Below are 26624 nucleotides of genomic sequence, written 5' to 3'. Positions count from 1 at the left end.
AGTCCCTCCCTTCCATAGTCTGTCCTCCACTGTGTAGCCAGTTACAGTAATCGCAAATCTAAGTTATACCACGTGCTAAGTGCATGTTAAGTTGCTTCAGTGGTGTCCAACTCCTTGCAACACTCTGTCCATGGGATTCTCCAGGCAAGAATCCTGGAGTGGGCTGCCATTCCCTCCTCCAAGTGATCCTGCCAACCCAGGGACTGAACCCACATCTCTTACATCTGACCTGCACTGGCAGGCGGGTTCCTTACCACCGCTGTCACCTGGGAAGCCCACATCCCTACTTAAAAACCATCCTGCCCAAACAACTTCCTCCAGGGTAAAGTCCAAATCCCATAGCACATCACAGAAGACTCTCCCCAACAGGTCATCAACTACCCCTAGTTTTTTCCACACCTCCCTTTCAGGTGGACCCTCTGGTGAATTCTCATCATTCCTTAACTAGTCCTGTTCTTATCTCTCTGATGTTGCTGCTTCTAAGTCACGTCAGTCGTGTCCGACTCTGTGCAACCCCATAGACGGCAGCCCACCAGGCTCCTCCGTCCCTGGGATTCTCCAGGCAAGAATACTGGAGTGGATTGCCATTTCCTTCTCCAATGCATGGAAGTGAAAAGTGAAAGTGAGGTCGCTCAGTCATGTCCAATTCTTCTCCACCCCATGGACCACAGCCTACCAGGCTCCTCTGTCCATGTCCATGGGATTTTTCAGGCACGAGTACTGGAGTGGGTTGCCATTGCCTTCTCCATCTTATCTCTCTAGACTCTTGCGAAAACCTTTCTGCTTTGAATTCCTGTCCTAGAATATTCACCCATACAGATCAGTTCAAATATCACTTTCTCAATAAAACCTTCCCCTACATTCTTCAGATAAACGCAGCACATTTGGTCACTCTATGCCCCTCCACAAGCACTGAGCTAGGTGTTCATAGGAGTTCGATGACGGCTGATTAAATTTTGAAAGCATATATGTGCTTAAGTGAGGGACTGTTAAACTATTAACTGTTTAACTATAAACTGTTAAAGCTGTTGTTAAAAAACATAAGGATATTCCATCCATCTATATGCAACAATGTAAAAAATCAATACATAAACTTTAAATATCAGTCTTATTTAAAGTATTCCAAACAGAATCATGGATTACTAAAACTCCAGATGTTTAACCTACTTCCCCTTAAACGCTGGTAAATGTTAACCATGTATTAATAGAACACCATAGCAAAAACAGTTTCAAACAGAAAAGATTTGGTACCTTCCCAGTCAAGAAAGTTTCAGTACTGAGAGCTTTAAAATTCCTGCAATGGTGCAAATTTTCTTAATTGAAAAATAATAAAATAAGGAAGAAAAAAAAATCTAAATTTAGTCCTGCACTGAAATCCTCATCTTTGAAAAACTCTCAAGATAACGATTTAGTAGAAACCCCATTCTCCATAATACTCTATGGCTGATAAAGAAAACACAGCCATGCAAACAATAATTTAACACGAGCCAAAACAAAGAAAGACGGTGTTGTCAGAAAGAAGCTAGTGTTGGCGATTTAAATGTTTCCACTATGTCTGAGCATCTCCAATACAAATACCTTGTGTATTTAAAGGAAGTTTCACAAGTCAAAAGCTATTTCACATAAATGATTCAATTCTTACCGTAAGCCTGTGACTTAAGCAGAGCAGGGATTATCTGCCTGGATTTGAGACCTTACCAACCCACTAAAAACGGAGATAAAAGACTGGCTATAAAAATGTAGCATTTCGTTTCCAAAAAAAAAAAAAAAGAGGTATTCTTACTAGAACAACAAAATGCCCCCCCCCCAAAAAAAAGCAATCCCCCCCTCCTCTTATTTCATCACTAAATTCAGCCCTGTGGTACCTACTGTGACTCCGCTAATAAAATGATGGTCAAAATTTCAAGTCATGAAAACCTGGAGCAAAAAGTTCCATCTCCCGGTCTCTTTCCCAGTGACATTTACCCTGCAAGCAAACCCCAGCTCCATTTCTCAAAAGCACTTCTCAAACCCTCCGCGAGCATTTAGCCAGCCTCCCAGGCTCTCAGCCGAGTCCCTGAGGTTCGGGGTCGGACCGAGAGTCGCCCCAGGAAGGTCTTGGGGGGTGGCACCAAGCTTGGCGAGAGATTGGGGGTCGGACTCACCCCCAAAAGGCTCTGCTCGGCAAGAGACCGAGGACTGGGTACCAAACCGGAGAACAGTGCCCAGCAGAACTGGCGGCGCCCAGACCCGGAGCCTCGGGTCCGAGCCCTGGTCCACAGGCAGCCCAGCGGCTCCGCCTCCCGACTCGGGTCGGGTTCCAGTGCCCAAGCCAGGCCCCGCCACTCTCAGGCACCGCGGGGTAAAAACTCCGAGCATCCCGGCCCTAGGAAACTGGAATCCCGAAAGGTCCCTGGGGGCGGACACCCACCTGACCGAGCCCCACCGAGGGCCGGGCTCAGCAAGCCCACCAACAGCAGCCACCGGACGCGGAGAGTCTCAGAGGGCGAGCCCACGCCCGACCCCATCTCAGCCCGAGCCCGCAGGTTCTCCTCAGCACTCGGGCGCCCCTGCCTCCGCCCGCTCCACGATTCCCCAGCCCCGCCAGGGCCCCAGGGCTGGCAGCGATGCGCGCGCGCTCGGCACTGACGCAACTCGGCTCCGGTCCGAGCTCGCTCCCGACGCGGCGCCCGCTCGCCTGACTGACGTACGGAGCGCTCCGTCCCGGGCGAGCGAGAATGGGCTTTCTCTCCGGTGCCCTCAGACCCTCTCAGGAGCCAGCCCCGCCCATCGCCACTCGCCCCGCCCTCCCGCTTCAAGGCCCGCCTACTCCGGGGCGGGTCGAGAGAGCCTACTGGAAGAAGCACTCGTCACGGAAAAGGAGGAGGAGCGTGAGCCCCAGAAGCGGAATTGACCCTCAGAAACGAAACGCAGCCCCGCCTCCTGCGCAGCCTTTCCTTATTGGCTGTCTGAGTTGGGCGGGACGTAAAAATCTGGGCTCCCATTGGCTGTTTGGCATCGAGGCGTGGGGCTCCGCGGAGAGGCCTTGACCAGGCAGGGCTTGGGTCCGCGGTTGCCGGCTTGGGGCGGGGGTTCTGAGCCCGGATCTCCGCCTCTGCGCCCGGGAAGATGGTGCTGGGGGGCTGCCCGGTGAGCTACTTACTTCTGTGCGGCCAGGCGGCTCTGCTGCTGGGGAATCTACTGCTGCTGCATTGTGTGTCTCGGAGCCACTCGCACAACGCCACCGCCGAGCCCGAGCTCACATCCGCTGGCGCCGCCCACCCGGAGAGCTCCCCGGGCGCTTCGAGCTGGGAGTATGGCGACCCCCACTCTCCAGTCATCCTTTGCTCTTACCTGTAAGCTACCGGGTCGTCGAGGCGGGTGGAGATGGAGATGGAGGGCCCTGGGATACACGGGGGTTGTGCGGGGGGGCGGGAGGAGGGAGGCTTCTTTATTTTTCCCCCCGAGTCCCTCTCCACCTGGAGGACCTACCTGATCGTCGACACGCGGGAGGAAAATAACCATGACAGATTTCTCACTCAACGCACTGCTGCAGGGGAAAACCGCTCTGTGTCGGTGGCTGATCCTTTGGGCTCCCCAAAGAGGAGAACTAGGGAATAGTGACATTATATAGCCTGCGGAAGAAGGGTACGAGGTTGTACCTGCTCCCTTTAGCCGAAGGAGACACCCTCGTTCGTGCTGGTACTGAGTGGTGCACATGTGGAGTAAATCACTCGTCTCTACATGGCACCTACTTAAAAAATAAAAGCAGTAACCTTAGCGTTGCAGAACCAAGTCAAACCTTTCAACGTCTCTTTTAGGTCAAATAAGAAAAGGCTTTTGAAAAATGCAAGAGAATTGGGAATCCTTTGGCCTGGATTTTGCCCCCATAGCCTTGTGGCTGTTTGCCTAGGGAAGAGATGAAGCCTAGGCAGAGGTAGAATCGCTGTAGAAAAAGGACCAGAAACACCCCTCATCCCCACCCCGCCCCAACCAAAGGGTCACTGGATGGCTGTTTGGCCTGCTGTCCTTCAGCCTAATTGACAGCATCTGTTGTCTTGGGGAAGACTCAGAGGGATAACCCCCAGAAAATTTGCAGAAATGTCTCTTGCCCGTTATGACTACATACATGTAAACAGCCATTTAGAAAGACCTTAATGATGACCTTACTGGTGATTTACAGACCCGATGAATTTATAGAATGTGAAGACCCAGTGGATCATGTTGGAAACGCAACAGCATCCCAGGAACTTGGTTATGGTTGTCTCAAGGTGGGTTTTTGTTTGGTTTTATAAGCAAACTCTTCCACAGAGAAGCAATATTGCCTAAATGCTATTACAGAAAAGTATGAGGAGTTTTTTTTTTTTTTAATTCATTGAAATGACCTACTGAAAATTTCCAGCATGGTCAGGGTCAGTGGCTGAACAAGACATTTAGTCTTCTCAGAAAGAAGCAGGCTCTGTGCCCAAACTACTCAGGTGCAAAGACCAATCTGTCTTTGGTTCCTTTGGCCATTGTGATTGACAGATTTGAAGCTCAGATAATCACCCCTGACTACCCTTCAAGGCACGTACTTTCCTGAAAGAGCAAAAGGAAGGTTTATGCAATTTCTAAAACTGATGCTGGGTTGAGCACTATCTTCGTTACATATGCATTTGGGACAAAGCTTCTCTTGCCAATGACCTTTCTTTTCACTAGGCAAGCAGTTTCCACTACGTCCTTAGGAAATAGATCAGGCCTATCAGTATACTTCCCTGGTGGCTCAGTGGTAAAGACTCCGCCTGCTAACACAGGAAACCCGAGTTCCATCCCTGGGTTAGGAAGATCCCCTGGAGAAGGAAAGGGCAACCCACTCCAGTATTCTTGCCTAGAGATCCCCATGGACAGAGGAGGGCTGTCCCCTGGTGGGCTACAGCCCATGGGGTCACAAAGAGTTAGACACACTGAGCGACTGACACTTTCACTTTTCATCATTATATGTCTTTGTAGGGGGTTGTAGCATTCAGGAGCAGCCTTAGATAACAGTGGCCTCTTAGAATGAAAAGAAGCCCTTCAGTTCGATTAATAATATCCCTGAAGCTGGACGCATGCTTCCTAGTCAGTCTCCCCAGAACCAACCAAGTTTACATACTTCCTCCCCTCTGTGGACTCACCATTATGTTATTTTATGCTGCATAGTGCAAGTCAGGACACCGTCAGCTATAAGAAAATTATGGGGAAATATTCTTTGTTACTAAATCAGACACAGGGAAATACACCTGAAAGTAACAAGGCCAAAAAGGCAACTCTTGCTGCAGTCACAAGTAAAGAAGTATTTTCAGTACAATGAGATTTTGTTCTATGGGTAATTATTGATAAAAGTTTGAGTGAGCATTGTATGCTCATGTTCAGTCACTAAGTCATGACCAACTCTTTTGTGACCCCACGGACAAGCCCACCAGGCTCCACTGTCTGTGGGAATTCCCAGGCAAGCATCCTGGAGTGGGTTGCCATTTCCTTCTTCAGAGGATCTTTCTGACCCAGGGATCGAACCCTCATCTCCTACATTGGCAAAGAGGTTCTTTACCACCAAAGTCACCAGGGAAGCCCAGAGTATCATATAGAGATCAGTCTGAGCACCTTGACAGGATCAACCCAGTGTTTAATGAAAATGGGCAAAAATAAGTGATCTCTATACAATACTTACTTTTGCCCATTTTCATTAAAACACTGGGTTGATCCTGTCAAGGTGCTCAGACTGTCACTTCCCCCAGAAGTCCTGGGGGCCTGTCAGCATTCGGGCCCCCATGTCCCAAGGGAGGGGCAAGAGTAAACATCCTCATGTTCCACCCACTTCCCTTTGAGGAATGTTCCAGCAAGATCAGTAGGGAAGTACTCAATAAGGTGCCAGTGGAGAACACCCAGCTGTGCTTTCTCTGCTAGAATTCAGTTACACAAAGGGTCGGAGGTCTTCTTCTGAAATTTTTTGCTGGAATTTAAACTTACATATAGATATATTACGTTACTATGGATGTGAGCTGAAAATCACAGTTTCGAGACCCGAGTAAAGTCCTGAGTCAGTTGACATGCTGAGTTCTTTCCTATCGATGTTCATTTGTAATATATTTAAAACAGACCTCAAATGCACATTGACTTGTTTTTTAATTGGAGTATAATTGCTGTGCGGTGTTGTTTTAGTTTCTGCTATACAACAGCGTGAGTCAGCTATAGGTATACGTATCTCCCTTCTCTCCCGAGCCTCCCTCCCACCCCACCGCCCAGCCCACCCATCTAGGTCATCACAGAGCACCAGGGTGAGCTCCCTGTGGTATACAGCTTCCCACTAGCTGTTTTATACTTGGTAGCGTGTGTGTCTCAGTTCTACTCTCTCAATTCATTCCTCCCTCTCCTTTCCCATCCCCCCCGTCACATACACATCCACAAGTCCATCCTCTACATCTGTGTCTCTATCCCTGCCCTACAGATAGGTTCATGAGGACCATATTTCTAGATTGCACATGTATGTGTTAATACACGATGTTTGTTTTCCTCTTTCTGACTTCACTCTGTATGATAGTCTCTACACATTGACTTTTTGAATACCCGTTCCCAAATATGCACTCATGTGCTCTTCTCTTCTGTAAATCTGGGATTAATTAAAGCCTTGTGTCCCGCTAATCCAAAATGTCATTTAATGAAACTGATTTTAAACTTCTGTACTATATTATCAAAGAAGGTAGTCACAAGGAAAGAAAATGAAAAGGAGTTTATTTAAAACCATGTCCCTTGAGGACCGACTCATTGAAACTCGCTTGAAGTATGTCACTAAACTCCTCGCTCTTTAGCACAGCTTTACCCCACCTTCGTTAGGATAGTTATTGTCCTGGGCCAGCTTTTGTTAGTTCACATGAAGAGATGGTTTGTGTTGCTCGCTCTGGCAAGTGTGGCTGTTCTGTTGTGGTTGTCACCCCGCAGTTCGGGGGTCAGGCCTACGGAGATGTGGAGCACACTTCGGTGCAGTGCCGGGCCCTGGAGGGGATCGAGTGTGCTAGCCCGAGGACCTTCCTCCGAGAGAACAAGCCTTGTATAAAGTAAGTGCTATCTGCATGGAGTAGCTGGTACTTAGATGGAGGTAGGGCTGTTCTGCCCTCTTTTGATGTTGACTTTTTCTTTGACCGTAAGTGTTAAAGGGCAGCATGATTACCGCTGTGCATACTCCACGGACACAAGCAATGGGGTGATAACGTTGGGGACACTGAACAGGAGGCCAGAGGCTGTGAATTCTAAATGTCCCTTTCACCAATCAGCTAAAGGACCTCTGGGCACCCAGAGTCTCTGTCCCCTCCTCCACAAAATGAAGAGGTAGAACAGATGATCCAACTTCAGAACTCCTGCGATAGGCATACGTCCTTCGAAAACAGCCGTAGAATTTTAGGAGGAAAGATTTTATTATGAAAAGTGCAGGCCTTTCTCCCTGAAAAGCAGTATTATCTTAAAGAATTAGGTTATTGAGACTTCCCTGGTGGTCCGGGGGTTAAGAATCCATCTTCCAATAAATACAGGGGATGTGGACTCGATCCCAGGTCCAGGAACTAAGCTCCTACTTGCCGCAGGGCAGCTAAGCCCACATGCCACAACGACTGAACACGCGTGCTAAGAATGAGAAGCCTGCACACCACAGCGAAGATCCCCGAGTGCCGCAACTGAGACCTGACACGGCCAAAAATTAATTAACTTTTTAAAAAACGGATTAGGGTTATTTCTGTAAACTCCATTTGAAGGCACAGAACTTATGTATACTATTATATATACCATGATGGAGAGTTGTGACTGAGTTAGGTGATGCCATTAGAGTATCTGCAATTGAATGTCATCACAGTATGTAAGACAGAAGTCCTTCTAAAAAGTCCCATTTTTCGGGAGCCATGAAACAGCAGGAGAGGGACGTGGAGATCAGTGTTCATTTAGGGGAAGGTAACACCTCATGAGAGAACTACATTCAGAACTGCAGCCTCCCTCAGGATAGGAGCCTACTCAGGAAAGGGATGGGCGCCCAGACACCACTCCTACCAGGATACCTGTGCTGTAAATGTCCTTAATAGTTTCTTATCCAGCCCAACTCTGTATTGGTTCCTCTGGGTCTTCTATACCTTGTGTGAGCATGTACTAAGTCGCTCAGTCGTGTCTGACTCTGTGCGACCCTGCGGACTGTAGCCCGCCAGGCTCCTCTGTCCATGGGATTCTCCAGGCAAGAAGACTGGAGTGGGTCTCCATGCCCTCCTCCAGGGGATCTTCCCAACTCAGGGATTGAACCCATGTCTCCTGTGTCTCCTGCATTGCAGACAGGTTCTTTACCACTGGGCCACCTGGGAAGCCCCCTCCATACCTTAGCAAGTACCTTTTTGAGAATCTAGACAAACTAGAGATCTTCCTTTGGGGGAGAGGGGGTTGGTAAGAAGTCACAGAGGGACTATCTTCCCATCTTGTCACTTATGTGAAATTCACTAATAAAGCATTAAGTGTTTTCATTTTCACGTGGTAAGCATCTTCCTCTTGATTCCTTCTGTCTAGGTATACCGGACACTACTTCATAACCACTTTGCTCTACTCTTTCTTCCTGGGATGTTTTGGAGTAGATCGTTTCTGCCTGGGACACACTGGCACAGCAGTGGGGAAGCTCTTGACCCTTGGAGGACTTGGGATTTGGTGGTTTGTTGACCTTATTTTGCTGATCACTGGAGGCCTGATGCCCAGTGACGGCAGCAATTGGTGTACTGTTTACTAAGAAGAGCTGCTGCTGAGGCCCAGAGAGCAAGGCTCTTGGATTCATCTCTGCAGGCTCAGAGTTCCTGGATGTCAGGCCTGACCAGTATTTTCCCTCATTGGAGAGAATGGGTTTGGTTAGGAAGGTGGCTTCAGACTGTGGGTGTTCGACCCAAATTTGACCTTGCTGACTAGAAATGACAAGCAGACAGTATTGTGGGTATCAAGTTTGTACCTTTCCTCATGTACCAAAAATATAAAGGATAGTGCTTAACTTATAAGCTGCAGAAGGGTCTCCTTATTCTTTATTTCTGTGTGCTGCTATGTCATCAACCTTTTGGAGCGGTTGGACCCAACAGGATGTTTTTGGCCTGTGCCTTTGTGACCCTGAGTCTTCGTGCAGTGGAGGTCAGAAGCTGAACCAACGAAAATGTCCAGCAGAAGTAGAAACAGCAGTAAATTTTAATACACGCTGAAATTCTGACTTTCTGAATTTAAATTGCGGAATGAATGTTGCCAACCTGGAACGCTTGTTTGGGTATTTTCAATAGGTAGAATGAAACTCAATATCTGTTGTGCTTAAAGCTGAGCATCTGAAATGATCCTATTAATAAACCCTATTGTTTCATTATTATTACTCCTGAGAGGCAATATATCCAGTATAGTAATTCCGTCTAATGTCCAATTATGTTTTGAAAGCCAACAGTTCCAGACATGTCTGGGTTCAGCTATCCTCTTGGCAGAATTTTCCTATTGAAAAGGTATCATTTACCAATTTAGAAAGCCCATGTTATAGACTGATTAAAAAAAAAATCATACAAGTAACTCTAAATCTCTTCTTCATGATTACATAATATAAAATGAAGAGCCTCACATCCTTGGAAAGGAAAACAGACTCTTCCTTAAAGGATCTTACTGCTGAGTGCTAGATAGAATTAGGATGTGACTTGTGGGAAACAAAAAGAAACTGAACACATTTGTCAAAATAAGCATGGTACCAAAGTCTTTCACTGTGGGCTACAGTGGTTAGTCATAGGGAAAGAGACAGCCAAGCTTTCGAGTTCCCACATCACAGGGGATAAAAAAAAAAAATGTTCTAAACTTGTGGTTTTTAAAACTTAGTTCCCATCCCTTACAATCTGAGTTGAACAGAACTGTTAAGTGTAAAGTAAAAGGGGGGTTTACAAAGAGCCTGCTATTTGGGCAACATATAAATTCTAGGAGCAATTAAGGTAGAACCGCTCAAAGTTTAGTCTCGTAATAATTGACATAAAAGCCAGGAATCCCAGTTAAAATAACTGGATACTCTCTATCATTATGAAGCAGTTTTCCTGAAAGTTTCAGCTTTATTATCCCTGATTAACATGACCACTTTTCTTATGGTATTAAATGGTGGCAACTATGTAAAAGTGAAAACAGATTATTCTGTTTTGTCTTGAAAGTTCTATACCACATTGACCTCAACTTCTTCATAACTGTAAATTAATAGATTCTTATTTATAATCTCTACAGTCTAAGGCAATATATTTTAAATTGCTGTGGGTCCTGAAGAAATTGAACCTTCTCCCCAGAAAAATGCACATAAACTTAAAATTTCTGCATAGAACTTAAGAGAGTTCAAGGATGCCCCTTTTTAAAAAGAAAAACTCACTTTTAAGAAAAATCTGGAAAACTAAAATTGAAATCCTGCCCCAAATAAGACAATACTTTAAACCACAAATCCTGCTTCATCTCACACTTAAAAAAAGAAGAAAAAAAAAAACTCCTTAAAGATATTCACAAACCCCATCAAAAGTTATTTTTAAAAAATAAATAAATAAACTGTGGCAGCTTTCAGACTCAAAATCATTGATCATGAATGTTTCCAGGAAGAAGAACTTGGGTAAAGAGGTAAAAGTCTGTAAATTATTAAAGTTTCTATTTTATAGAATATTTTATAGAAGCCCTCCTCACAGAAAAGCTGCTGGGAACCAGAGTTGTTTCCACTGCTAGCTGACAACCTGAGAATCTATATTCCTCTGTGACCATCCAAATTTGTTAGTTTCAGTGTGACTTCTAGGTGATGAGCATCTTCTGTATTTACAAACCCTGGCCAAATGTGATAAACCTGAAAAACTGTTTGAGTAAAGGAATAATATTAAAAATGCGATTTCCTTTGGTTATCAGTTTCTTAATATTGGTAGGGGTGTGTGTGTGTGTGTGTGTGTGTGTGTGTGTAGTGTTATATCCAGTTTATGGCTATAGAGAAGTTTTACAGTACTAAAGTGTCCTTCCATCAAGGATAAATTAGAAACTTCCTATTCTCAGTTGTTTCCTGTCTTTAAATAAAAATTTATCAGCTCCCCAGACTTCCTGGCACCATGTCCATCTACTTGCTTTAGGCTCCTTAGCAGCAGTTCTAACACCCCCAACCTGATGGTTCTGGAATGTGTGTATGTGTGTTCTAAAGCACACATTTTTCTTTAAAAGAAGGAGATCCTAAAACCCCTTGCCATCACTGGCACATCTTCAATACAAACCAGGTAACGTAGCTTTGGTTTTGTTAGATAATTTATCTTTAAAGCAAGGCTCTTAATTGATTATCTCAGGTGTGACTGTCAGAATCAAAGTTTGACTTTTCCGACGAACCAGGAGGGAAAGTGAATCATTAGCCTTAACAGCTTCAATCACATCAGTTGTCGTGGTGACAGGCAGTCCGTTTATGCTGACAATTACATCATGGTCTTTCAACCCAGAGCTGAGAGGGGAGAAAAAAGGACCATGAAACTGTAAGAGTTTGACTTAATCCCCATCTAGAATTTAATGTCTGTCCCTTAAGGCACTACTATCGTGCTGATATTAAGCATGCAAACCAGGGAACCAGAAGTAGCCCCCATCCTCCCAAATGTGCCACTTCCCTTCTGGCTCAGACAGTAAGGAGTCTGCCTGCAATGCAGGAGACCTGGGTTTGATCCCTGGGTTGGGAAGATCCCAAGGAAATAGCAACCCACTCCAGTAATTCTTGCCTGGAAAATCCCATTTTTGGAAGAGCCTGGCAGGCTACACTCCATGGGGTTGCAAAGAGTCAGACACAACTAAGTGACTTCACTTTCACTTTTCACTTCCAAATACAGGGGCTGTTCTAATATGTGCTGCAGAATCACTAGAGGACAACAACCCTATTCACCTTTCTAAAATTCATATTCCACTAGAATCATATGTATGAAATTTGCTCCTCCCATATGTTAGATTTGGTTTGGAATAGTGAGTTGAGCTTTTCTTTTCTGTTAACCCCTGACCTCACTTAACCTGAAACATACCCTCAACCTTACCAATAAACGTGAAAAGCCCAAGCAATACATATTTTTCCGGACAATTACACTCTGATCAGTGGGATGTTGACAGCCCACTTACCTGCCCCACCTTCACCTAGAATTTATGGACCTGGAGGGTATGCTGAGCAGTGCTACGGAAGCAGCTTCCAGAAAGTCAAAAACCAGTCACCAAGCTCCAAGCTCTAAATATTTAAGGCTCCAATACTAGGCTTCTTTCCCTCAAAGTTGTGATTATATTCAGCCTCCAACATATTTGTTTCACATAGAATATATGTTCTAGAAACAAAACGTTCCAGATACAAAACAGCACAGTAAATATATAGTCATGTGGACAATCTGTCTTAAAGTCAAAAACAGGCCAGAAGTCAAATTAAATGACCGCAGGAGACACCATTTGAGGGAAATGGCGGGGGGTGTGGGTGGGCATTGGTGGAATTCCCTGGCAGTCCAGTGGTTAGGACTCTGTGTTCTCACTGCCAGGGGGCCAGGTTAGACCCCTGGTCAGGGAACTGAGATCTCAAAAGCCACGAGGTACAGCCCCCAAAAAAAGAAAGAAAGAGTGAGGAATAGGAAGCTGAGAAGCCCAGGGAAGAAATCAGAATGTGGGAGGATTATCAGGGTATGTGGAGTTTATTTTTTTAAAAAAAGAAGAAAAGCGAAAACAAATTTAAAGGAAGTGCATATGAAGAGAAGTTCAAGGATAGAGCTAAAAGCAGAGAAATCCTTGAGAACAAGGGCAGTTGCTGGGGGCGGGGGCATAGGAGGGGGCATTGGTGCCTGGTATGGTGCACAAAGAAAGAAGTTAATTCAATAGTTCTGTAAGTAGAAAAAGAAACCTGTAAAGTATTACTGGATGCAAACTATGCATCAAATATGGGGAAGTGGGGCTCAGACAGAATAAGCGACCTTCCCCACGACTGTCAGCTTGTAAGAAGCTAAAGTAGGATTTCATCCTGGATGTTTCAGACTTGAAAACCCATCTTCTTACTAGTCACTCTGCCTCTCAGAAACAATAACAGCAGCCGCAAGAGTAGGATAATACAGGGGCCAAACAGGGTCCCACAGCCCTGCCTTCTGACTGACACATCATGTAACTTCCAAGGTAATTAACCTCTGCACCCCATTTGCTGCCTCTGTAAAATAATACCTATATCCCAAAATTACTATATAATACCTATATCCCAAAATTACTAAATAATACCTATATCCCAAAAGTAAGGTAGCAAAAGAATAGATTTGGAAATTCTAGCAAAATTAATTTAAATTTATGTGAACTGGTAGCCACATTAAAAAAACTTGAACAAGTACATAAGACCCTTTAAATGATGCCAGACACAGTAAGTGGTTGATAAATGACAGCTGTTATTATCGGAATTGTTATCACTATTATAAGTGGGTGACACCAGGAATATTTCCAGTTTATCAGAGACTTCAAGCCAGCAGCAATTCCCACCGTGTAATGTGCACCTGAATCCCCTGAAGATCTTATTTAAAAAGCAGATTCTGGTTCTTTCTAAACTTTTTATTTCATACTAGTGTTGTATTAGTTTCGGAGTACAGCACAGTGATTCAGTAACGCCTACACGTATCTATTCTTTTTCAAATTCTTTTCAGTGGTACTCCTGTCACTCTAAAAAGCTCTAGCTGATGCCATTGTTGCTGGTCTACAGACCACATTTTGAGGAGCAAGGACTGAAGAGCTGAAAGAAATAGCTTTGGCCTTGAACCAAAAGTTAAAAATAAATGGGGGCAGGGACCCAGAAAGTCTAGAAAAGCCAATGGCAAGTCAAATATAGTAACTGGAAGCCTAACACTCAGCTGTTCCGAACAGTTAGTACCCTATAGATTCTTGCCCTATGAAAAGAGTTAACTTAATCTAAGCAGACTGTTGAGCTCTTAAAAAAACAAAAACGGTGAGGGAAGGATATGCAAGAAGCATAAGAGAGAGACCAGGAGAATAACTGTAGGCCGAGTCATCTTTTCTCTCAGTAGTTATTGGAAATCTCTCAAAATGTCTCTAGCCTTTGCTTTATTCACTTTATGCACTTGTTTAGTGCTGGCCTCTGATAGTGTCGGAGAATTCTTTAGTGTCATCCAGGATTTTAAAGTACCTAAAATATGTTCCTAAACTCCTAACCCTCCAGATTCTTCTGATTCTTATTAAGTAAGGTAGCAAAAGAATAGATTTGGAAATTCTAGCAAAATTAATTTAAATTTATGTGAACTGGTAGCCACATTAAAAAAACTTTTTCTGTAATTTTTAAACAGATGAAACTAACATATAATATAAAAATGTACTTTAATGTCTTAACTATATATCTAAAATATCATTTTAACATGTCATATTTTAATAACTATTATACATATTTTACACTCTTTGAAATCTTCTAGAAACAGCATATACCTGATGATAATTTCTTCCACAGTGCAGTTATTAAAGTAAAATGCAGTCTTCCCAGAACAACAACAACAGAAAAAGGTATGCTTCTTGGGAAAACATTTTACATTGCTTCTGTTTTGCTTTGTTTTAATTATCAATTAAAATTAAGTAAAATGCAAAATGGGGTTTCCCAGGTGGCTAGCGGTGAAGAACCTGCCTGCCAATGCAGGAGACCTTAACAGAAGCAGGTTTGATCCCTGCCTTGGGAAGATCTCCTGGAGAAGGGAAATGGCAACCTACTCCAGTATTCTTGCCTGGAGAATCCCACGGACAGAGGGGTCTGGTAGACTGCAGTCCACAGGGTCATAAAGAGCCGGATAGGACTGAAGCGACTTAGCACGCAAGCACACACAAAACGTAAAATGCAGTCGGCCAGTCACACCCCTCAGGTGTTCAGTGGCCTCTGGGGGTGGAACCCACGGTACGGGATAGGACCCTGGATCCTACGTTTACCACGGGACACATCTAGTGAGAACGGAGGAGCCTGGGCCGGGGCCTGCACTGCTCTTACCTTTCAGCAGCTGTTCCTTGAATCACCTCATGTACAAAAACCCCAGAAGTCACGTCAGGGAATTCTGGATCTTGCCTTTTCATTTCTTGAAGCAGGCTAGGAAGAGTGACAAGTTTCCCCGGGAGGTTAGGAAGCACAGTGAGCTAGCCCTGGCCTGCCCCTAGCTCTCAGCGGGGACTCTGCTCTGCCCAAGGCTCGCGCCAAGGGGACAAAGATGCCATCTAGCTGGTCACAGGGCCACAGTCATTCTTCCCCTGATTCTCGGTGCCAAAGCCTAGAACCACTGGATGTTATAAAGTGTGGCCATAGTGGGACTTCCCTGACAGTCCAGTGGGTAAGACTCTGAATTTCCACTGCAAGGGGAACAGGTTCAATCCCTGGTCAGGGAACGAAGATCCCATGTGCTGCGTGGTGCAGCCGAAAGAAAAATAAGTAAATAAAAAAAATACAGCCACAAGTGAAAGAGTCCAGTGGAAGGTATAGTGCATCGGTGCCGGCAGATGCGGTCACCGACTCCATGACAAGTGGTAGGTGATTCTTCCGCTGCTGACCACATCCTCTACCTTCCCCATGCAGACTCTCTATCTGTAACTTTTGCTTCTGAAATACAACCCAGACATAGTCAAAGCCCGTTCTTACTTCATCGTGAGGGGTAGCATGCGCAGACCCAGATATTTCTTCTGTGAGAGAGCCTTTCCTGGAAAGGAAAATTATAATGTGTTACTGACAACAAGACCTCTCTCCTTTTGGCAGAGCTTAAAAGACCCAGAGTCACAGAATATTCCTTCCAATTATAACTGCCCTCTCAGGCTGTCGGCCAAGACAAACGTGCTTCAGAGAACCTTCTTCATTAGCGCAGACTCACTGCCCCACTTCCAGCCCCGGGTTTTCCTTTCCACATCAATTCAACCCAAATATTTCTGGGTACACCTCACGCCAGGCCTTGCGCCTGGCCCCCGGTATTACTGCCTGGCCCCACTGTGATCGGGGTTGGGTCTAACATGAAACATAACTCTGTTTTCTACGGAACTCAAAGGAGTGTCTCCGCCACAGGTAAGGCCTTTGAGGGCTCCTGAAAAGCACTGGAGGGGAAGAAAAAGGTGAAAAGTGAAAGTGTTACTTGCTCGGTCATGTCCAATTCTTGTCGACCCCATGGACTATAGCCCGCCAGACTCCTCTGTCCACGGAATTCTCCAGGCAAGAATACTGGAGTGGGTTGCTATTTCTTCCCTGACCCCAGGGATCAAAGCTGGGTCTCTTGCATTGCACGCATATTCTTTACCACCTGAGTCACCAGGAAGCCTGGAGAGGAAAAAAAGTCCGAACCAACTCCCCTTACCTTTCAACTGGCGCTCATGGAATTTGGCCAAGAACTGCCGAATGCGATCCGAGGGAATAGCAAAGGAGATTCCGGCAGTCACCTTCAGCGTGTTTATGCCAATCACATCACCATCCTGCCAAAGGAGGGGACATTGCTCAGCTGCCCAGGCAAGGAAGGAGAGAAGCTTAGGGATGCTTAGGGTAGAGCAGCAGGTGGCATCTTAGGGGAACAGCAGGGTGGCGGGTTACAGAGGGGACCTACTCCAGTACAGATTCCTACTGAGGAGTTTGGGGTTTTAATCCTGAGCTCACTTTTTTTTTTTTCCCTTGCTCAAATTACATTGATTTTTCAAAGTGAACCACAGTTTACATTTCAACACAGATAAGAGGATAAGGAATATACGCCTTTCTATTCCTTAAATGAGACTAAGAATAAACATGGAAAAGGCAAAAAGCTGTTGACTTTCAGTCACACTTCAATGAAACTATTCAGAAGATTCGGCAAATTGACCTTAAGAACAAAGCTCCCCTAAACATAATTTATGAAGTGGGAAATACTTTTTCTGAATTTCATCATCCCTTAGCTTTTGTTAGGTAATGGGCAGGAGAAAAAAAAAGAGAGACTTCCTAGCACACTGAAATATAGATTATAATTCAATAGGTCTGGAGTATGACTTGAAATTCTGCATTTCATCTCTGCTCTAGTAAATTCATTGTCTATTGGAGAAAAAGCAGGCCCAAAACCACGTGCAATGTTATAAGTAAAAAGTGCTCAGTGATTTCACACCCAACTCATCCTCTTACAAGCAAGTGTAACATGTAAAGAGGAACCAAAAACAACCCACTCAAAGGGACTCAGAGGCCACAGTCACAGGCTGTGTTTCAGACTGCACTGCCCTCTCAGGTTGTCAAATGTATTTGAACAACGAGAAACCCTGGCATTGCCACCAGGGATGTTGAATAAAATTTAAGAATTAAGTACATGACAGAGCAACGGACTATTGCTGATGCCTTTATCATCTCTACGCAAGTCAATACTAAATTAGCATTTTGGGGTGAGAGTTAGTTCTTCACATGCAGAAGCAGGAGCTCATCAAGGATATACATTCCACAGTACAGTGGTCATTTGACATAATTTGGGTTTAGTACCCAGGACTTTTGTTAAGTACCCAACGAAAGCAGGGAACACATGGAAGAGATGTAAGCAGGTGTGAAGGAAACTCTGGCACCCTCAACTGGATGAGCTCACACGCCAGGATGACAAACCCATCATAGACCTGAAATTTTCCTAACTCTTTACTTACGGTGCAATAAGAGAAAAGCACCAGACCACACATCTCTACACAGGAGCAACATCGCCATCTGCACCGTGAAATGTCAAGTCTCTGAAAGCTAGGAAGAGGTGTGAGGCAGCAAAAAAAACGTGGCTACTTACCAAGTTCACTAGAGGCCCCCCAGAATTCCCGTGCTGAAGACAGAATTGGAAAAAGCCATCAGTACTTTTTTCCTGGTCATGTCTACATAGTCCCTAAAGAGGTTTATCAAAAGCAGCCTGTTCTAGTGAGCCCGTTCCCCAGAGCAGGCAAAGGCAGGCTGCATCATCATCAATTCCGAAATCAGTGCAGGTAAAGGACAATAGGAAGAGGGGACTTCCCTGGTGGTCCAGAGGCTAAGACTCTGCACTACCAACGCAGGAGGCCCGAGTTCCATCCCTGGTCAGGGAACTAGATTCCACATGCCCCAACTAAAGATCCCAAGTGCCACAACTAAGACTCAGATAGATAAATAAACAAATAAATGAATATTTTAAAATTTAAAAAAAAGAACATCATCAAGAGGACCACCACTTCCTATGGCAGTGGTGACCTCTGTGACAGACCCTAAGAGACCGTCCAGTATTATGGATTCCAGTTATCACATCGCACAGGCTGACCGCTAACAGCATGGCACTCCATCCCTCCCACAAGGATAGACCTGACCTCTGAACATCCCTGAAAGGCTGAAGGGAAACAAAGGTACCCTGAAGTGTTCTCACTGCATTGCCAGTGAGATCTTACTGGCCATTGCATCTTACGGGCTGAGGACAGCCACCCCCGTGACTTACATTAATAATGGCGTCCGTCTGGATATAATCCATGTCTGAATCCTTCAGCCCAAGCTCTTTGCCCCCTCGCTGGGTGGTGCTGACAATTCCCGCAGTCACCGTGTTCTGCAGTGAAAACGGGCTCCCCAAGGCCACCACAAACTCTCCAGCTCGCAGGTCAGATGACTTTCCCAGCAGCAATACAGGGAGGTCAGTCTGTATGTGGGTGAGGAGGGATGAGGTGGATAAATCAAGAATGGACTCAATCAGCATTTGTGTGCAACACATATATGACACGTGCTCTACCATTTTAGCACCCACAGTCTAAGAATCGACCACGCACCTCGGTTCTACAACTGCCTGAGGCTTCTTCCTTACATTTTGACTACACCAGACTCTCACTTGTTAAGATGATCAGACCATCTCTAAAATCTAAAATCACTGCTTGCAGAAATAATGATAAGTAAACAAAGTGAAGTTAATTGATGAAACATAAACCGATGTCAGCAGTTTACTCAGCCCCACTCCAGCTCACGAGTTTGCAAAGTTAATAAGCCACAACCAGAAAGGAGGTCACCCAAAGCAGTCTTTCTCATTGATGTGCACATGAACCTCTTGGGAATCACACTAAGAGGTAGGTTCTCACAGACGCAGAGAATGGACATGTGGACACAGGGTGGGAAGGAGAGGGAGGAATGAATCAGGAGAGTAGCTCTGACACATACACACTACCATCTGTAAAACAGATAGCTGGTGTGAAGCTGAGGTCTAGCACTAGGAGCTCAGCTCGGTGCTCTGTGATACCTAGAGGGGTGGGATGGTGGGGGGAGTGGGAGGGAGGCTCATGATGGAGGGGAAATATGTACACAAATAGCTAACTGACTTGGCTGTATAGCGGAAACTAACACAACATTCTAAAGCAATTATCCTCCAATTAAAAACTAAAGAGAAAAAAAATAAAAGAGAGCATAGTACCATAGCACTATAGAGGAGAATAAAATAAAATAAGAAAAGGCAGATTCTGATTCAGTCGATCTGAGTTTTCTAAACACTTCTCAGATGATGTCAGTGCTGCCGGGGTGTGGACCACTTTGCATAGCAAGGAACTCAAAGCACATCTTAGCAGCTTGGAATCCATTACAGTCATGTCTGGTGTTCTAAGACAGCAGAGAAATAAGTTTCCCAGAAGCAGTCTCTGTTAGAGAAGGAACTGAAGGAGAGAAAAAAGACAGCTGTGTAGTTAATAGAAATTGCTAGGGACAGACAGATGGGCACAGAAGAAAATAAACAAAAGAAGGAGTGACAAAGAGAAAGAAAGAGAACCGAGGTGGGGGCGAAGCACGAATATACCAAGAAGAAAAGATGTGTGATCAGATGAGGGAGAAAAGACCAGCAAGTTGATGGAAATCCCCAAATACGCAGACTCACATTTGGCTCAATCTTAATTAGGGCAAGATCCAGTTTATGGTCAATGTCCTTGACAGTGGCTTCATACTGGACCCCACTTTGCAGCTCCACCTGGATCCGCTGCTGGTTAGTGAGGACGTGGGCGTTGGTAACAATGAGCCCGTCCTCAGACACTATGAAGCCAGAGGCACTGGATGCAGGAACATCCTCACTGCCAAGAGGCGACCTGTCTCAGCAAGACAACAGCATAAGCCGAGGGCGGACAAATCAGGGCATCCGCCGTAGTCTGGAGGCCCGAGAAACCTGGCGTTTATCAAACACTCTCTCATCCTAGTTTCCTCAGACATTTTACTTCTCCCTGTTTCCATTCTCTCCACGTTAACTGGACTCTGTGTATTCAATGTCCTGGCCATCCCTTAGGAACAGGACTGAGAGCTGATTCCAACTCTCCTTTTCTAGGAATGCCCCCTTCTTGCTCTTCAAAGCAGCTGTCCTCTGCTTCAAAGAGGACTAACCTAATCATGGAGAAGGAAATGACAACACACCCAGTATCTTGCCTGGGAAATCCCACAGACAGAGAAGCCTGGCAGGCTGCAGTCCATAGGGTCACAAAAGAGTCAGACACGACTCAGCAACTAAGCCTAATCCTGGGGGCAAAAGTGGACCTAGCGCCACTTTATCCAGCACCCAAGCAGGGAGGGAGTCAGGGAAGTCTGGTCTCCGCCTAGTTTCCACTACAAACTGGTCTTGTGACATATGACAAGTTTCTCTTGCCCTCTGGGTCTGGGATTCCTTTCATGCAGAAGATGCCAGGCAAAATCACCATTGAGATGCCTCCTGGCTCTTGCATTTGACCTCGAATTTGTCTGAGGGAGAGGAGTACCTCAGATTTGCAAGTCAGAAATCCTTATGACTAGGGCTTTTGGCAAAACGACCAACAGACCATACAAGGTCTTTGAGCCCCTTGATTTTCTCAGGGCGGTTTCTAAGACTAAGTGATGCTGGGAGAACTAACTGATGCTGGAAGGGCCGATGCGGTGGGAGTAGGGGGGCGGGGTGGATGGAGCAGAGAGGCTCTCAGGAAACTTAGCCCAGAGGTCTAGCTTCCTCCTCCGACCCCTTTTACCTGCGAAACAGCTGTAAATGAACCACGGATGGGGCCACCTTCTCCACCACCGAGGCGATGAAGTTGAACTTGCTCCTGAGCCAGCCTGCGCTTCCGGTCCCTGCGAAGAGATACTTTATTCTTGGGGCAGGGGTTGGAGGAGTAGGACCCTGGCTGCCTGCCCGCATCGAGGATCACCTCTCAAATCTCTCGGCTTCTCTCCCGTCTTTCCCTCCCTTTCCTCTCTACGGTCTCCCTCTGTGTATTCACTGGGGTCCCCATGAGGATACACCTTGAGGAGACCAGACCTGTCATCCTGATTGGGAAATTACTTAAAAGGGAAGACGGTGGTCAACAGCTATGGGGAGAAAATTGGGGAGCAACCACATGGGAGCCGGTAACCGGACACCAAATTTCAGGAGCGTGCGTGCTCAGTCGTGTCCGACTCTTTGCAACCCCATGGACTGTAGCCCACCAGGCCTCCTCTGTCCATGGGATTCTCCATACAAGAACATTGGAGTGGGTCGCCATGCCCTCCTCCAGGGGATCTTCCCCACCCAGGGATCGAACCCTCATCTCTTGCGTCTCCTGCATTGGCAGGAGGATTCTTTACCCCTGAGCCACCACACTTAAGGAGGGAATAAAATCGGGAGCTCGAGGCACTGACTCCCTTTGGAAAGTCAGCCGGGAGGAGGCGGCGGCGAACCCGGCGATGGGAACTCGCTGCTTAAAGAAGCGAGAAGGGGGCGCCGAGAGCGCGCGCCCGCGGCTCACCTGGGTCCCCACAGCCCCCCTTCTGCACCGGCACTGCCGGGAGCGCGCCACGGAGGCGCGCGGCACGGTTCTCGGCGCGGAGCGCGCACAGGCTGGGGTAGGTCCGCCCGTCGCTGCCGCACACGATCGCCCCCGCCGCCGGGCAGCCGCAGGTGCCCAGCGGGCGGCCGCCGGAAAGCTGGGGCGCGCGCGGCGCGTGGCACTGCAGTCCCGGGGCGCACGGCCGGCCCAGCGGCCCGCCGCAGGCTTCGCCCTCGGCCGCGGCGCAGACCCGGCAGCACCCGCAGCGGTCGAGCACAGGCGCGGTCCCCGTCGAGCACCGGGGCAGCGGGGGGCAGCGCGTGGGTTCGCAGGCCACGGGGCAGGGCGGCACGGGCCAGGCCCGCCTGGCCTGGACCCCGCGCCCTGTTGGTGCGGGCAGCAGCAGCCACAGCAGGACGAACGGTCCAAGCCCGGCAGGCCGCCGCAGGGGTCTGGTCATCCTGCTCGCGTCCTGCTTCCCTTCCGCCTTCCCTCTGGACCCTCTCAGATGAGCAGCAGTCTCCGGACTGGGGTACTCCCTTCGCCAGCCCCCGACTTTAAGGGGCAGAGCCTGGCAGCCCTCACCATACCGCCCCCCCCCCACCGCTGTAACCCCCACTTCAACCCATCCCGTCCAGTCCCAGGAGATGGAGACTTGTCCTCGGCCCTTCCCCGAGCCCCGCCAGGGACCCACCTCATGAAACCAGTAACACCCAGAACGGGGGCAGACTGACAAGACACATCACCCACCCACGGACAGACGGTCAGCCTTAGGAAAACATGCACCACATTTCAGTATTTCACGTGGTTTTATTACAAAACAAGCAAGAAAACAGTTTTAGAAAATTATTTTTGCTACATACCAATTAGGAGATCACATAAAATGAGAAGCATAAGAGTTTCCATGCACTCAGCTCAGGCTGCATGTCAGTGCATTTCAGCTGAAACAGGCTGGTTCAAAACACAGGATCATACCACACCTTCTGGAACAGCGGGTAAGGGGTCAAACAGTATGGTTTTGGGCCAAATATTCACTTTATTCAAACTCTACCAGGCATGAGTGACTGTAATTCACTACTGCAGGCAATAACACAGAGAGAAAAGGGGAGTAAGGGAATAGAAAGTGATGGCTGGTAGAAACTATTTCTGACATGTTGGAAGCTTATAAACAAAGCTAATTTGGGAAACTCAGTTTCCAAAATGCTAGTTACTACCTCCTTATGTCTATCTGGTTAACAGTGAAAACAAACATATCTAATCTCACAGCTCAGCTACTGAATCTGCCACTTACCTATTGGATCCTTTTAGTCCATATCAGACCACAGTTACATTGTGGGGGAGGGGAGGTAAGAAAAACAAAAAAAGTCCCTTCTGCTTCAAGTGACCTATGAAGTTGGACTCTGGGAGCCCAGCATTCTATTCAGAAACCGATGTGTACCTCTTCTGTTTTCACCTAAAATCACCTTACTTGATGGACATCTTAGTAGAACTGTCATCTCACAGAATGCAAAAGGCCAAATTACGTTCACCAGCCATCAGCTGACCCTGAGCTAGCAAATCCTTAACTTTCAAGAACCTGAAATTGTTAGACACAGTGGGTCAAGACCACGACTAAAGTCTTATGAAAAACAGCAACTCAGAAAATGCTTTTATCCCATATACACACAAAAATGCAGTACCTTTTTTGGTTCCTTTTTTTTTTAAAGAAACAAGATTTAGTCCAGAGCCTATGCACTTAACTACTAACCGATCCTGCATCCCTGCCCTGTTTTTCCCATTTGGTTCCACTTTTCACATTTTTCACATTTCAAACCAAACACTTTGGTCATATATGCACCATCTTTGGCTCATACGTGTAGTGACGTTAAAAGGTATGATGTGAAATTAACCAGAGGCTAAGAAACAATGGACACAAAAGGGATTCTGAAATAAGATTTGGCAATGAGCATGCCTCTAGGCTTCACTGAAGATAGTTATATTTATCTGGTGTTGGAGCTACGTTAACAACATTCTAACTGGGAATTCCCAAGTATCTGCCAACTAGAATCCTTGTTTTCCCTCTATCATGGTAATACAATCTGGATTTATGTTTAATTTAATACATTCTCAAAACAGCTCTTACTGAGTAAGAAACAGATCAGCTTACTGTAATGGCCAATTAATTTAGCAGTAGTAATCTAGCAGAGAGCTTATTGAAAAGAGAGGAAGAAATGGGTAGATTTTCACATCTGACACACCAAGAGATGACATCTTTCCATGAGTCAGGGAATGTATAAGAGATCTCAAAAGTTCCTAATTTATTTTTATTAGTTCTGTATCTCTGTGCACTTTCTTTGACCTAGCCAAAGAATTTTCTTGTGGGAACTTTGAAGATGAAACCTGAGACAAAGAACTTGAAGAATTGGGAATGGCTTCTTGAAATCGGGTGACTTGAAATATGTTGTCACCTGATTACTCATAAATAAGTAATCCCCAAAGAAGGGATTTTCAAGACAAAAGTATATAAGAGGCTTCAGAATAAAGAAAAGAGAAAGAGAGAGAAATTCAGGGTAGATTTCCTTTTTCAAACCAGGACCGGTGGGCCAAACAATTTAAGTGAAGCTTATCACTAAAGCAGTTCAGTCAAGAAAAGTTCAGAACCTGACAAGGAAACTACCCTGCCTGAAAGAAACAGATTTCCCTCAAGCCACTAAGGATTTTCTGACCACATGTTTTTTGCTGCCATTGGATGTGAACATCAGGAGGGGAAGGGACTGACTTAGGTAAAAATGCTTCTCTTAGTCTCCTGCTCTATTTGTTAATTTTTAATTTAAAGACAAAAATTAACTCATCTAGCTGATGCAAAGTTATAGACAGAAATGAGTCAAAATTCCTTCCCTTTAGGGAACCCTGGTAGCAGTTCACCACATAAGCTGGACAGACAGATTCTCCCAGGAACCCTGGAAATAGTATTTCTTGACAAATGGAAGAAGGGACATCCTAAAATACAGGATGGGAAATAAAGTCTATGCTCTTCTACCTGGGAAATCTCTAGCCAGTAACGCAGAGCCTCTAAATCAATGTTTCTATGCACAGTGTCTATTTTTGTTAAAAATATAAATATCTGTCAAGGCTAACTTTGTTATCTCCTCGGTGTTAAGCACACAGAACCTCATCGGACGATGAGGTGTCCTCATGCAAGTAGACACAAGGCATCATCCAAAAGGCAACACAAAGAACAGAAAGAAATCAAACCTGCCAGGTATACTATATACAGCACTGAAAACTAGACTAGTATCAGCCCATGAAAGAAGAGTTGAGAGGCAAGGACCCAAGATAATCTGTCTTTGCTAAAAGAGGCTTTTTCCTCTGTCGGGAAAACATGAATCAAAACATTTTAGCTGGGTGAACTAAACTCCATCTCTTCCTGGCACCTGCTTTATAGCAACTCTCAAGCTCTAAGATAGAGATCTGATGGATCACACAAGTGAATTACCATACACTCATCAACCCTCCAACACATTTCAGTTAACACCATATCAAGGGCAATGTCTGTTTCGTTCTCAACAATGAACACTGATAATATCAGCCCATCCTGAGGGTCTGACACAGAAACAGAGCGGGCAGGTCTGTCTCTCATGGTGACAGTATTTGGGGTCAAAGAACATCTCAAAGACAACAGAGTAATTCTCAAAATTGGCTGATGCACTGGGGTTGAATTAGTCCCCCACACCTTCAAAAGGCCCCTATTTCTTCCCTTATGGTGGTCCCCTGTGGGGGGGGGGGGGGGCGAAATCTCCCTGGTTGACATCCGGGGCCTCCCATGAGCCCCCAGATTTTAACACCATCCCTTAGAATGTACCCTGACCAAGCTGGAGCCTGGGTCCCCCACCCCCCCAACCGCCACCACCCCCCCTACCCTTTCAGTTGGGTTAGTTACCACCCTCCCACTTCACAGTCAAACTTCTGCCAATGTATAAGAATAGGATAAGACCAAATGACTGGCCTTAAGGTTCTGGCCTGGCCTGAAAACAAAGGGAAGAAGCTAAGACAAAGACAAGGAACTAAAAATTGGTTAGGAATGAAACTGGACTTCCAACCTCCTCTCACCAGGTGGACCGTGGAAGAGTCGAGCAAGAGGCACACTAAGCAAGCCGACAGGTCTAACCTAGTGACCTTCCCAAATGAAAAACACTGCACTCATTTTCTGTAAAAAGTCAGCTGGATTCCCACTCCAGGGCTCCACAGGGATGCGAGTGCCAGGAAGGTGTCTGTCCTGCATCAGATGGAGACACCGAGTCACGGCCCCTTGTCTGAGTCCACCCCCTCCCTCCCAGGGCACTGCGTCTCATCACACATCAGAGGTCCGTATATTTTCATCATCGAGGTTGAACACAAATGGCTTCTCCTTGGGGTGCTGGGGTTCCGATCGGTGCCTTATCCGGGAGCTGGGCGGCACCCCAGATGTACTGCTCTCCCCAAGTCGAGGCGTGAACAAAGAGTCCTCAGAAGTCTCTTCCGTGGGAAGCAGCTTTTCCCCGGCCTGGGGGACGGGTGTCCAGGGCTGCCAGGAGGAGGCCAGGGAGGGGGCTTTGCAGAGGGTCTTTCTCTCCTCCCCAGGAACCCGCCCTCTGCTCAAGACAGAGTTGGGCCCCCCTGAGAGGCTGGAGCTTCCGGGGCGGGTCAAAGAAACGGACCGAGAAAAGGACATCTCCTGTGGAAAATAAAAGAGGGAGGGAAAAAAAGAAAAATAAGGTTTCCTGACAACATTCGTCCCAAAGGCCCAGGAAGAGGCCCTCCACCCAGGATCACCTCCTCACAGGCCCAGAGATACATGTCTACAGAAGTCAACTATGTCCAGTGGCGGCATTCACTCCGCAGGTGTCAAAGACTCCCTGGGAAGGAGATGTGTAGGACACATCAGAAGCCCTGGTTCTCTATCCAACTCT

At 46.3% G+C, this 26624-nt stretch overlaps 4 protein-coding genes across 6 annotated transcripts in view; 1 reads left to right on the top strand and 3 right to left on the bottom strand.

Moving 5' to 3' along the window:
- ADAM9 (ADAM metallopeptidase domain 9) overlaps window positions 1–2701 on the bottom strand; it is an 88449-nt gene extending 85748 nt beyond the window's left edge. Inside the window, exon 1 of one of the 2 annotated variants that reach the window (XR_009691644.1) lies at window positions 2411–2701. Coding sequence is in view for 1 of the 2 variants with exons in the window: in XM_061134812.1 (XP_060990795.1) it covers window positions 2411–2507 (97 nt within the window). In the remaining variant the exon portion in view is untranslated. The remainder of the gene's footprint in view (window positions 1–2410) is intronic. The other variant, XM_061134812.1, reaches the window with a different exon arrangement.
- A 302-nt stretch (window positions 2702–3003) lies between these two features.
- TM2D2 (TM2 domain containing 2) lies at window positions 3004–10870 on the top strand. The gene is made up of 4 exons (XM_061134431.1): window positions 3004–3335; window positions 4163–4250; window positions 6934–7049; window positions 8530–10870. The coding sequence occupies exons 1-4, from the start codon at window positions 3109–3111 to the stop codon at window positions 8741–8743; spliced, it is 645 nt and encodes a 214-aa protein (XP_060990414.1). The 5' UTR covers window positions 3004–3108; the 3' UTR covers window positions 8744–10870.
- Window positions 10871–10886: 16 nt separating this feature from the next.
- On the bottom strand, window positions 10887–22156 carry HTRA4 (HtrA serine peptidase 4). Its single transcript, XM_061134430.1, has 9 exons — window positions 21676–22156; window positions 20923–21022; window positions 19818–20022; window positions 18411–18605; window positions 17742–17774; window positions 16326–16440; window positions 15626–15683; window positions 14987–15082; window positions 10887–11458 (listed from the first exon to the last, which is right to left on the bottom strand). The coding sequence occupies exons 1-9, from the start codon at window positions 22154–22156 to the stop codon at window positions 11293–11295; spliced, it is 1449 nt and encodes a 482-aa protein (XP_060990413.1). The 3' UTR covers window positions 10887–11292.
- Window positions 22157–22486: 330 nt separating this feature from the next.
- PLEKHA2 (pleckstrin homology domain containing A2) overlaps window positions 22487–26624 on the bottom strand; it is a 67203-nt gene continuing 63065 nt past the window's right edge. For both annotated transcript variants that reach the window (XM_061134847.1, XM_061134849.1), the window contains exon 12: window positions 22487–26389. In XM_061134847.1, the coding sequence (XP_060990830.1) occupies window positions 26027–26389 (363 nt within the window). In that variant the 3' untranslated portion in view covers window positions 22487–26026. The remainder of the gene's footprint in view (window positions 26390–26624) is intronic.

Source organism: Dama dama, chromosome 32, assembly GCF_033118175.1.
Source record: "Dama dama isolate Ldn47 chromosome 32, ASM3311817v1, whole genome shotgun sequence".
NCBI classification, from domain to species: Eukaryota; Metazoa; Chordata; class Mammalia; order Artiodactyla; family Cervidae; genus Dama; species Dama dama.
This window is presented reverse-complemented; position numbering and strand designations above follow the sequence as displayed.